The sequence below is a fragment of the Hyperoodon ampullatus genome, assembly GCF_949752795.1.
Source record: "Hyperoodon ampullatus genome assembly, chromosome: 13".
Classification (NCBI taxonomy): Eukaryota; Metazoa; Chordata; class Mammalia; order Artiodactyla; family Ziphiidae; genus Hyperoodon; species Hyperoodon ampullatus.
This window is the reverse complement of record NC_136926.1, coordinates 52,228,016-52,240,250: the sequence shown is the minus strand read 5'-3', so window position 1 is coordinate 52,240,250 and position 12,235 is coordinate 52,228,016. Positions and strand designations below refer to the sequence as shown.

The 12,235-nt window shown below is 40.7% G+C and overlaps 1 protein-coding gene across 7 annotated transcripts in view; it reads right to left on the bottom strand.

Annotated features, from left to right (window-relative positions):
- Positions 1-12,235, bottom strand: part of FHOD3 (formin homology 2 domain containing 3) — a gene marked incomplete at its 5' end in the record, with an annotated part of 495,578 nt that overhangs the window by 152,000 nt on the left and 331,343 nt on the right. For 4 of the 7 annotated variants that reach the window (XM_079717563.1, XM_079717564.1, XM_079717565.1 and 1 more), the window contains one exon: positions 939-1,037. The exons of the other annotated variants lie outside the window; for them this stretch is intronic. In XM_079717563.1, coding sequence (XP_079573689.1) covers positions 939-1,037 — 99 coding nt within the window. The remainder of the gene's footprint in view (positions 1-938; positions 1,038-12,235) is intronic. 7 annotated transcript variants of the gene reach the window in all.

The window sequence follows — 12,235 nt, the reverse complement described above, 5'->3', positions numbered from 1 at the left end:
TATGTGCGCCGGTGGCCCCAAGAATGAGGCCACAGCAGCAAAGAATCACATTAACTTTGAACTTGGTAAAAGAAAGATTTTACCCTAATTCATCCAAGATCCTTTTGACTTGGCTTATTTGTGGAAAAACTAACAGCAACAATATCAGTTGGCAGCATAATCCATCAAGTGAAGGAACCATTCAGTTATAGAATTATTTTTGAATATCAGAAAATGAACTTACCCATGATCAATTTTTATTTTTCATACAGACATCATTTGGGGAAAATACCACAAAATTTACACATATCTGCAAGGTGCCTGTGTCTGTTAACACTGCCCGAAGACAGAAAGGATGCACCTTGGAGAGGTGAGTGGAGGACACAAAACTCCCCCAAAGGGCTGGAGAGCTATGGTAGTTATTCTAGGCATGCAAATAAATGCTGGGAATTTTTTCTATGCTATATGGGGTGAAAAGTGTTCCTGTCCATTTGGATAAAAATCAAAATGCATTATCCCTACAGCAGTCATCCACACATTCTAGATAACACTGTACTGGTAAAATTAGTAGGAAGAAGGGGACACATGGAATTATTCTTCCCACAGTGTAGAGAGGGTTAAAGTTTTCTGAGCAGAGAGGAACATCCCGTTAGTTACTGTCAATCTGACTGAGCCAAAGCACTCAATGAGGGAGGGTCCAGTGGGGAGAAAAGCTCCTAGGTGTGTCTCCCATAAAGCAAGGTTAGGAAGGCAGCGTCTGAGTGAAAAATACGGTTCTCTAGGGAAAACGTGCTCAGTTATTTCTATAAAACTAGTCACTCTGTGGCTCCGTGTAAACGTTTGCCAGTGGGAGCTAGTGAGGAAGGGAGGAGGCTACTGAAGGGTTGGCAGCAAACTATCCGTTAGGAAGGAGGCTCCAGGCTTTTGGTGGGAGCCGGGGAGTGTCCAGCCCTCGGTACCTGTCCGTGCCCGGACAGGGGGCATCGTCATCTTTCTCTTCCTCTGAATTGGGCTCCGTGACTGGCTGCTCCTCTTCCTCCTCCTCCTCCTCCTCGACCCTGAGGCAAGGCCAGGAAAAGAGAAATGCACATAGAGACAAGATGGAAAAGCAAGATAAGCGTTACAGACAAACAGGATGATGAAGCAGAAAAAGTCCAGCTGGCTGAAATGAAAAGAGCACACTTGGAGGAGACAGTTGTGAGATGGGGAAATCTAAGTGTGGGCTGGAGATGCAATAACGCAGCACAAGCCAAATTTCTTTGTCAAGTTGGCTGGATGCTACTGCCTGCAACCCCCGACCCCACTCCTCCCATCCCCCTACCACACAACAAAAATGATTCACAACAGCTTCTGGCCTTGGGCAGGCCTCCTAGGTGGTTCTCCTTCTGCATACAGAGTCATGCAGTGGCTGTTCTCAGGGCTGCCCAGCGCCTGCAGCGAGAAGTCCTCATGTCTTCACTGCATTCCTTCCTGCACCACCCTCTACGGTGAACGGATGGTTTTTGCACGTCACTCCCTCATTCTCAGTCAATGTGTTTGGGGGTGGGGGGCTGATCCCCTCCCCCCACTTCAAGGGTTAACACATGGTCCAGGTGGAGTCAATCTGGGCCACCCCTGGGATTTCTCCTGGTGCCTTCAGGGATGAGAAGGTACAAGGACACCCTAAGTCTAGTGGAGGAAGGCTGCCTGTGAGTGACCCCGACCCAAGAACAGCGGAGTTGGAGAGAGAGGGACGGACGTGGAGAGAGAGGAAAGCAGTCTCCATGACAGTTTTAACACTTGCATCTAATACTTTTGGAGCTTCACCCTGGCCTTTCACTAACAGAAGATAGTAACTTTTCATTTTTGCTTAAGGTAGTTTAACTTGGGTTTTGCCCTTGCAGCTAAACAAACACAGACTTTGATAACTGAACCATTACCCTCTTTTGGCCTCTAAATCCTATCAACATGTGACTTATGTGATGCAAGTGTTCCATGTGGAACCCTTACCCAAGCTTCTCAATCCCTTGCCAAAGGGATTAAAACTCCTGAACTCCAATGACCTTCATCTTTGTTCACTTCAGGCCCTCATGGGCTGGACCTCACCATCACACCTAAGTAGCCCACCCTGGAAACCTTGCATCCAAACTTCTACCCCCCGACCACAAGCCCCCATTCCCCCAAATCTCTCATTCCTCTCCTCCCACCATAACTCTTCTGCAATCTCAGTGTCCTCCTCTCCTTCCTAAATGTCCACCAGCTCCCTCTTGCCTTCAATCCTTATGAATCGACCGTTTCCCACTGTAGGCACCATTCTGCCAAAATCTGTAACTCTTTTGCCCCACTCTCCTTCAGTTGCAGTTTTTCTTTTTACTGAAATATAAAATACATACAGAAAAGTACACGAATCACTGAGGTTTCACAGAACAGATGCATCTACATAATCAGCATTCCTTTAATGCTCCCTTTGAACTGCCTTCCTCCCCTACTTGAAACAGCACAGGTCAGCTTTGCCTGATTTTCTTCTCCATCTAAAAGGAATCATACTGTATCCAGCTCCTTTTGTTCAATATGACACTTGTGAGATTCATCTATATTGTCATATGTACTTGAAGATCATTCTTTCTCATTGCTGTACAGTATTCTCTTACATGAATATACTGTAATTTAGTTATCCATTCTGCTGTTGATGATAATCAGGTACTTTTCAGTTTGGGATCATTTTGAATAGGGCTGTTATAGATATTGTAGTACATGTTTTTTAGTGTTTTGGGTCATAAGATATGCTTAAATTCATCTTTATTAGAAACTGTCAAACAATTTTTTTAAATGAATGAATGAATTTACATTCCCATAGATAGTATATGAGCATTCTGGTTCTTCCACATCCTTGCCAAGATTTTATTTTTTTGTCTATTTCATTTGCCATCTAATATGTGTGTGATGATGTCTCATTGTGGTTTTACTTTGCTTTCCCCGATGACTAATTAAGATGGGTACATTATCATACTTTTAATGTCTATTTAGATATCCTCTTTTTGAAGTGTGTAAGTACTTTGCCTTTAAAAAAAAAAAAGAAAAGGCTCGGACTTTCCTGGTGGTGCAGTGGTTAAGAATCCGCCTGCCAATGCAGGGTACACAGATTCAATCCCTGGTCCAGAAAGATCCCACGTGCCGTGGACCAACTAAACCCATGCACCACAACTACTGAGCCTGTGCTCTAGAGCCCGCGAGCCACAACTACTGAAGCCCGAGTACCTAGAGCCTGTGCTTTGCAACAAGAGAAGCTACCACAATGAGAAGCCTGAGCATCACAACAAAGAGTAGCGCCCACTCGCCACAACTAGAGAAAGCCCACGCGCAGCAACGAAGCCATAAATAAATAAATAAATAATAAACAACAAAAAAAAGCTTTTTATTTGTAGAAATTCTTTACATAATTTGGACACAAGTAATTTGTCATATTCTAGTGTTGCAAATATGTTTTCCCTGTGGGTTGCCTTTGCATTCATTTCATGGTATCTTTTAATAAACATACGTTCTTAAGCTTAATGGGGCCCTATTTATCTTTTTTTCTTTGATGGTTAGTGTCTTTTTTGTCCTGTTTTTTTTTTGTTTGTTTGTTTGTTTTCTTACACCAAGGTCTTAAAGGCATTCTCTTATGTGACCCTCTAAAAGCTTTATTATATAACCTTTCACATTTAAATTTTCAGTCCGTCCATAATTTATTTTGTGTATCATATAAGATAGGGGTAAGATACATTTTTTCCCCACGTGGACATACAATTGGCCCAGAACCATTTAGTAAAAAGGCCATATTTGCCCCATGTTAGTATCATCTTTATCATAAATCAAGTATATATCTGTTGGTTTCTGGACTTTTTCTCACCATTAGTCAATTTTTCTATCCTTGCATGAATACTCTGCATGAATCTTTGTATGAATACTATCTTAATTATTACAGTTTTATGATAGACCTTGACATTGCAAAGTAAGTCCTTTGCCCTTTATAATTTCATAGAACTTTTGAATCAGCTTGTCAATTTTCACCAAAATCTAGCCGGACTGCTAGTTGGGATTGTATTGAATTTATACACAAATTAGAAGAACTGACAATTTTACATATTGAGTCTTCCAATCCATGGCTGTGGTATATCCTTTATTTAGATCTAATCTTATTCCAATGTTCTTTCATTTCTTTTAAAGCTTTAAATTTTCAGTAGAGGTCTTATATATTTTCTGTTAAATTTATTTCTAAATATAAATCTTAATGCTACTGTACATGTTATCAATTTCCAATTTAATTTTCTATTTATTTGATGATATATAGAAATAAAATTGATTTTGGGGGTAAATTTACCTTGTATCCAACAACTTTTCCAAATTTATTAATTGTAATACTTTTTGTATAGATTCCTTTAGATTTCCTATATAGACAGTCATATCGTCTGTAAGTAACGATGGTTGTATTTATTTTGCTCCGATTCTTATGCCTATCTTTTTCTTGCCTTATTATACTGGCTGGGAACTGCAATATTACATTGAACTGAAGTGATGACAGTAAGCATCCTTTCATTGTCCCAAATATCAAGAGGAAATATGAGCTTTGCCACAGATTTTTTATTCTTTATCAGATCAAAGAAGTTTCCTTGTTTGTGAAGAGTTTTTACCATATATGAATACTGAATTCTATCAAATGCTTTCTTTCCATTTATCAAGATAATCATATGATTTTCCCCTTTATTTTTGTAAATGCAATGAATTACAAAACTGCGTTTTAAAGGGTTAAACGAACCTTGCATACCAGCAATAAACCCCACCCTGTTATACCATGTTATCCTTTTTATAAGCACCTGGGTTCTATTTGTTAATATTAAGAATTTTTTAAATTGAAGTATAGTTGATTATAATATTATTAACAATTTTTTACATATACTGGAAAGAGATTGATCTATAATTCCTATTTCTTAAAATGTGCTGATCAGTTTATGGAATAAAGGTTATGCCACCCTCATAAAGAGGTAGGGCAGAGAGGGTGACAGCTGTGGAGCTAAAGAAAAAGAGATGGATCCGAAAAAAATTTAAACAGATTTAGCTGAATTTGGTGACTGGTTAGATGTGGCAGGAAAGGAAGAAAGAAGTATTGGTACAACCCCATGGTTATATACCCCATACCTGGATTGAGGGGTGCTTCTGTCAGAAACAAGGAAGCCAGTGGAACAGTGAAGACAGCATTCCTCCCGTAATGCCACAAGCCACAAACGAGCACACCTCATCTGTCCTTCCGAGCCTGGTACAGCTCACCCTCACACACCACAGTCCTTTTTGTTGGCAGTCCTTTTCTGCTCTAACAGCAGTCAAGTTAAAAACTGTACCCTCAACCTTCAGCCTGAGGCTACCTTCCCTCAGCTGGATCAGGAATTTGCAAATGTTATTACTTCTGGTCTGCCCAGAACCCACAGATCTCTACCCTGCCAACCAATGGGTCTCTCCTCTTTAACACAAAACAGGGAGCCCCATCCTCCAAAATGACTTGACTTCATTTGTTCTCCCAGGTGGTAAAGTCATTTAGAAGCAAAGTCTGCTGGAGTTGGAGAGACTCGGAGCCAACTGCCTGGGTTGTACTCCAGCTCCATAATTTACCAGCTGTGTGACCTTGGGCCCCACTTTCCTCATCCCAATTTAGGATATCAACAGTACCTACCTTCCAGGAGGACTGGGTTAACGTGTAAAGCACTTTGAAAAGGAGAAGTATACAGTGAGCAAATCAATTTGTTTTAGCTACTAGCTCTCATCATCATCATCACCATCATCGTCACTGGCTTTGGAGCCTTCTTAGGAAAACTCTACCATCCCCCACTAATGGATGCTCAGAACTCTGCTTGATTCACTAAGGAAGAGGACATAGTACTCTGCAAAGCATTCCCAATCACTGGCAGATAGTAACACTTTCCCCTTTATAACTTCCACCTGTGTAAGCTGTGTAGTTTTGATCCTCCTCTCTTGCATGTAGCTGTCCTACAGATGTATGAAGACAGTGATTCTGATCAACATCCCAACCTGATTCCTCTTTGGGCTCAACATCTCTGACCCTGCAATAAATCTTCTGATGACTTGTGTATATCATAGCTTTGCTATCATGAGTGGCAGAGCAGGACCAAGGGCAGGCAGCACAATGACTCACTCAGGGAATCTACTTCCAGGAAGTCCCATGGTCAAAGCACTGGCCTTGCCCTACAACTCAAATGCATGAAGAAGGAAATACCCTCTCGTAGGGCACAGGACTTTCTATGCTTGATTTTATTTAGTTTCATCCTAGTAGAATTAGTCAAATGGAATGATATTTTATGCTGCTAATATTTAAGATTGAAGAATTAGTTCAGACAATTTTGCTTTTTCCCTAGCTGAATTGTCTCTTAAAGTATAACTTAATTTTGTTTATACTTGTTCTAAGGCATTCTGGGTCTTTGGCCTCTGGCTTTCAAATACCTCTAGGAGTATTCTGCTTGTTTGTAATTGATAAGGAGTTACTCTAGGGCACAGGCCTGTTCTGAACCCATCAGGTAGTCTCCTTTTAACCACAAACAGTCCCAGACTGGAGGCCACCCTCTTCACGTTGGAAAAGCAACAGGCCCACCGCCTGACCAATTCTGCAGGGCACAGTTTCCTTCAAAGTCAAATTAACTTTCTCAAATTTGGGTCTCAGGCTGATGTCACGTATCTTAGGCTTCAAAAAACAGGAAGGAAAATGGATGTTGCTGAGATGTTTTAAATGTACAATAGAAACATTTAAAACAGTATTAAAGTATATTCTAGGACCAAAGCAATCAGGATGAGGAAGAGTTAAGCAACACATTTGGAGCAGACATTTGAACACATCTAATAGACATAAACTCAAAACAGGAATATGAAAAAATATACTTTAAAAATCAGTAAAAACACAACTATAAAAGTGAGCACAATACACAACCATGGCCAACACATTTATATGAAATGATATTTTAAAACTGAAGTTTAAATATAAATCAGTCAGAGTTTAATAGAATTCAGTTGGAACTACAATGAGATACCATTTTTTATCTGCTTGGCAAAATTAAGAAGTCTGAAGATAATACTAAGCACTGAAGAGCATTTAGACCAACTGGCTCTCATATACTGCTGATAGGAGTGTGCATTAGCATAATGACTCTGGCAAAATAATTGGCACTATCTCATAAAGTTAAGCATTCATATCATGAATATGACTGACATCACCTAGAAGTGGCATTGCTGTAGCCTGGGGCAGTGGTTCTGAACCAGGTGATTCTGCCCCCTAAAGGACATTTGTCAATGTCGGGAGACATCTAGTCTTAGATGTTGCATCCTACAATGCACGAGGCAGCCCTCCACAACAACATTTGCACCGAATACTTTTGGTCCAAAATGTCAACAGTGCCGAGGTTGAGAAGCCCTCTCTAGGGATGCCGAAGCATGTGCACCGGGATAGGAGTCTGAGAATATTCTCAGCAGTACTGTCTGTAATTACCAAAAAATGGAAACAACCCAAATGCTCACCAATGGGAAAAAGGATAAATAGATCGCGGTATATTCCAAGCAGAGAAAACGGAAGACCTTCAGCATCACATGACAATATGGATGAACACTGGAAGCATGATGTGGAGTGAAGACAAATGCAAAGAGAAACTACAATATTCTAATATTTTTTATAAAGTTCAAAGAGGCAAAATTGTATACTATACTATATATATATATATATATATCTGATAATACTAAAAACAAATAACAACAAACCCATAAGACAACACTAAACAATATTTAAGAGTGCTGGTTACCCAGGTTCAGAGATGTGAAAGTTGGAAGCTCATACTAAGTTAAGGGTAATGCTCTGGGTTTCTAGCTAGACCATAGTCTCATGGATGTTCTTTATATTAATATTTATATAACATTAATAATTAATATTAATAATATTAATGTTTATAATATTAATATTTATAATATTTATATTTATATAAAATAAATAAACTAGGAGAGGGCCACACATGGACCAATGATGCCAATGTATCATGAACTAAGGATTATGATTAATTCAATTCTGGACAATTAGAATTTTTTAAATAGATTTTATTTTTTAGAGCAGTTTTAGTTTCATAGCAAAATTGAGCAGAAGGTATAGAGATTTCCCATAATAAGTAACAATACAAACATTTTTTAAAAGTGAAGAAGTGTAACCATGGGGCAAGGGCTCTCTCTCCATTTACCCAACAATTTATTGAGCATTTATTATGTGCAAGATGCAGGGGTACAGTGGTTAGTAGAGGTTCTCACCCTTAATGTTTACAGGTCTGTAGGGGAGAAAGACATTAATCTAATTGTACCAGGAAGTACTCAAGTGAGAAAAATGTCCACAGTGCTCTTGGGGCAAAACTCAGAAGGCCAAGCAGGAATTGACTAGAGGACAAGATGGGACTTTACACATGACACTCTCCTGCTCCAACACGTACACGCTAACCTTAGGATTAAGTCCAACTTGCTCAGCTAACACCCCCATCGTCTTGCCAACTTCATCTCCCTCTCTCCCTTCAGCAACTCCCCCACCCTAGTCTTAATCAGTCTATTGAGCTGTCCACCCAACACCAAGGGCATTTCAGCTTGGGGTCCTCAAAGGAGCCATTCTCCCTGCCTGGAGTTACTCCTTCTGCTCTGTTTCTCTAGTGGACCCAGCCGCCAGGGACATCCAGTAAGTACTTGCTGCCTGTTGCAGATCTGTGGCCCAGTGGGCCTCGCATGGTGCTCAGCATGGAGATACTCGCTATGGATGGTCAACAGAGTGGCAAGAACTGGAAAAATGACCTTGGAGATCTCCCCACGTTGCAGATAAGAAAGACAAGGTCCAGAGCAGGCAAGATCACACAACCTGCCAGTAAGAACTGGCAACGTCATGAACCCGAAGCAGAATCTAAACTGGTTTAATTGCTCCACCGTCACCGCACATTTCCTTCTAAGCAACAGCACCCTGGATGGTGCTTCTCAGTCTTCCCTGCACAGGGCATAGACAAGAACATCTGCACAGCCCACCAGAGTAACGGACAGGAGACCCTCCCAGTGCCCCAGTCACCCCAGACCTGCCTGGTTGCCCGGAGGTGGGGGGCGGGAAGAAAAAAAAAAAAAAAAAAAAAAAAATCATTGTCTTGACACAGGTGTGACCCATTTGTGGCAACTAGTTAGTAAGCTCTGTATTAAGGTTTAGATAAGATGCAGGCATTTTAAATGCCCCATTTAGTTCTGTAAAATGCATATGACATACTATAATTAGATGAAAAAAATGTCATAGAAATAGTGTTACTGTGAATGTAATGAATGCCACTAAATTGTACAATTAAAAATGGTTAAAACGGTAAACTTTATGTTATGTATATTTTGCCACAATAAAAAAAATTTTTAATTTACAATTTAAACAAACAAACACAAACACAAAAACAAATAAACAGAAGAAATAGTGTGTTAAATTTCTGTCAGACCAAGGGCCCCCTTGGGCTCCATCTGTATCCCTCAGACGGAGCAAACACTGCATCCCTCTGTGAGAGAGTTCGCTTCAACTGGAGTTTGAACTAAGCCTCCCGGTGACTCATACTTTCTGCTCACTTCAAGGCTGTTTCTAGGTTACCAAGGCCCCAAGAAGAGATTTGAAAATTTCCAATTAGTTATCTTAATCAGTTAAGACGTATATCTGACCAAATGAAGCAGTGATTTCATTCAAAAATAGTTTTGTTATCCACCAAAAAAAAAAAAAGAAGAAGAAGCTTCTCTCAAAAGATTTTTGCCAGCTACTAAGAGAATGAAAGGACATTTAAGAGAGCCCAGCTGCTGCTCTGATGTTTCCATGGTGAGAACCCAAAGTTAGACAGGAAAGTATTTATTGTCCCTGTAACACTCAGAGTTTAGAAGGAGCATATTTACAGGCCATGGATACTGAATATACCCAGGAACTGGACAACTGGCCAGAACCTTAATGCACGAGCCATTATTTTGCTATTTTGTTTTAGAATAAAATACTAATGGATCCAGCACATTATTTCTGCGGAAAACATGGAGCAGTTTAATATAATGGAATTCCAGTCTGCATAGCCTAAAACCAATAGGAAAAAAAAACACAATTAGTAGCCTGGTTGCAGGTTTATTTAGGAGTAAAACAAATCAATCCAGTGATAACTGCGGACTATGAGGTGTCTCACTACTTTCTTTTGTGGGTATTTTGATTTTATGTTTAAAAAAGACTTTATTCCAAGCCAGAGATACTACCTAATTGCCTTAAGTGTCTCTTAGAGGCCTGAGAGAGCAGAAGAGAAACTAAGATGAAGGTAGACTGGAATTCTCTGTGATCTTTTGGAAACAGCAGGGACGCCAAGCACAGACCCAGGCTGAGGTTTCAAGATGGCAGCCTCCAGAGGTGAAAGCAGCCCTGCCTGCGTCTGGCTTGGCTCCATCCTGAGACCCAGAGGCTCTCTTATGTCACCCATAAAATAAAGTGGAACAGCAGAACAGGAGCCTTCATCTCTGGCAGTCTATGATAGCTGACGAAATGAAATTGGATGGACATCAGACAAGTTCTCTCATCTCCAGAAGTTGTACAACTATTAGTCAAATAGTGTGCTGTCTAGCCAAGCTCACTTTTAAATGTTTCGAATAACAGAACTTCTTACACACATTCTGTTTCATGTTTTCACAAACAGGAAGGCAATGATACTAAAGAATGAAAGACTCCAGGTTAGGAAGAGACATGATATGTGTCTCTTTAAGAGGCAGCTATCAAATGTAACCACCACGAGGAAGCCAACCCCGTTTCCGAGTTTTGTGTGTAGGTCCATCTTTCAAACTCATGACTCAGTTTGATTCTAGAACTCGAATTGCCTTTTCACATGCTTTGGACTTTGACACACCACCATCAATCATCCTTCAGGACTCAGCCCAAATGCCTGAGGAGGGTTTTTGGACCCCCCACCCCCACACTGCCCCATCCCACTATCCTTTTTGCTAAAAAAATCTTTTAAATTAATATTTAATTATAAGAATTCATACTCCCTTTGAAAAAGTATAATATTACTGATAAAAATTACGTCCCCTTTGACCAGAGGTAACCACAGTTATAAATTCGGTGGGTAAATTTCCAGATTAAAAAAGAAAGTTTTAACATATATTATTCTACAGTGCTTCTTTTTTTTTTTTTTTTTGCGGTACGTGGGCCTCTCACTGCTGTGGCCTCTCCCATTGCGGAGCACAGGCTCCGGACGTGCAGGCTCAGCGGCCATGGCTCACGGGTCCAGCCGCTCCGCGGCATGTGGGATCCTCCCGGACCGGGGCACGAACCCATGTCCCCTGCATCGGCAGGCAGACTCTCAACCACTGCACCACCAGGGAAGCCCTCTACAGTCCTTTTAATACAGCAATTAATGTGGCAAGTATGTTGGTCCTTCTGGTGTGACACATTTCTTACAATTGCTAGTTGCATCCCATCATGTGGCTATGCCATGTTTTCCTTATCTAGCCACTCCCCAAGTTGCTGTTACAAGTGACGCTGTAATGACAATCCCTGCACATGTGAACTGCACATTATTGTCAAGTGCATATCCTTACATCCCTGCTACCTGCACACAGCCCTGCTTGCAGCCTTCAAAAGCCCTCTTCCAAAGCTACACACATTTACTTGCTACAATATTTATGTGCACACTGTCTTATGAGGCTGGAAGAGTCATAAGGGTCATGCTTACCACTGTATCCTCAGAACCGAAAATCTGGCAGGTACAGGAAAATACAAGCTGGTGAATAATGAAGGAATGAATGAATATAATTTTGTTCTCCTTTGGCTCATAAGCTACTATTCCTGGCTCAACAAACTCAGGGCAGTAATCATAACATCAAAGTTCATAAAATGTCAGGACTAAGAAGTCTATCCCTGTATAGTTACTGTGAAATAATATACTCAGTGTTGGGGTTTCTCTTATAGAGAATTGGTGGATTGCTCGTTTACTTGTGGGCGTGAACTATTATGGATGTGGACCCAAGTCCCAGCCACGTTTTAACAACCGCAAAGTTACTTCTTCTTTTTTTTAATAAATTTATTTTATTTTATTTATTTTTGGCTGCCTTGCTCTTCATTGTTGCACGTGGGCTTTCTCTAGTTGTGGTGAGCTGGGAGCTGCTCTTCATTGCAGTGCACAGGCTTCTCATTGGGTGGCTTCTCTTGTTGCGGAGCACGGGTTCTAGGTGCATGGGCTTCAGT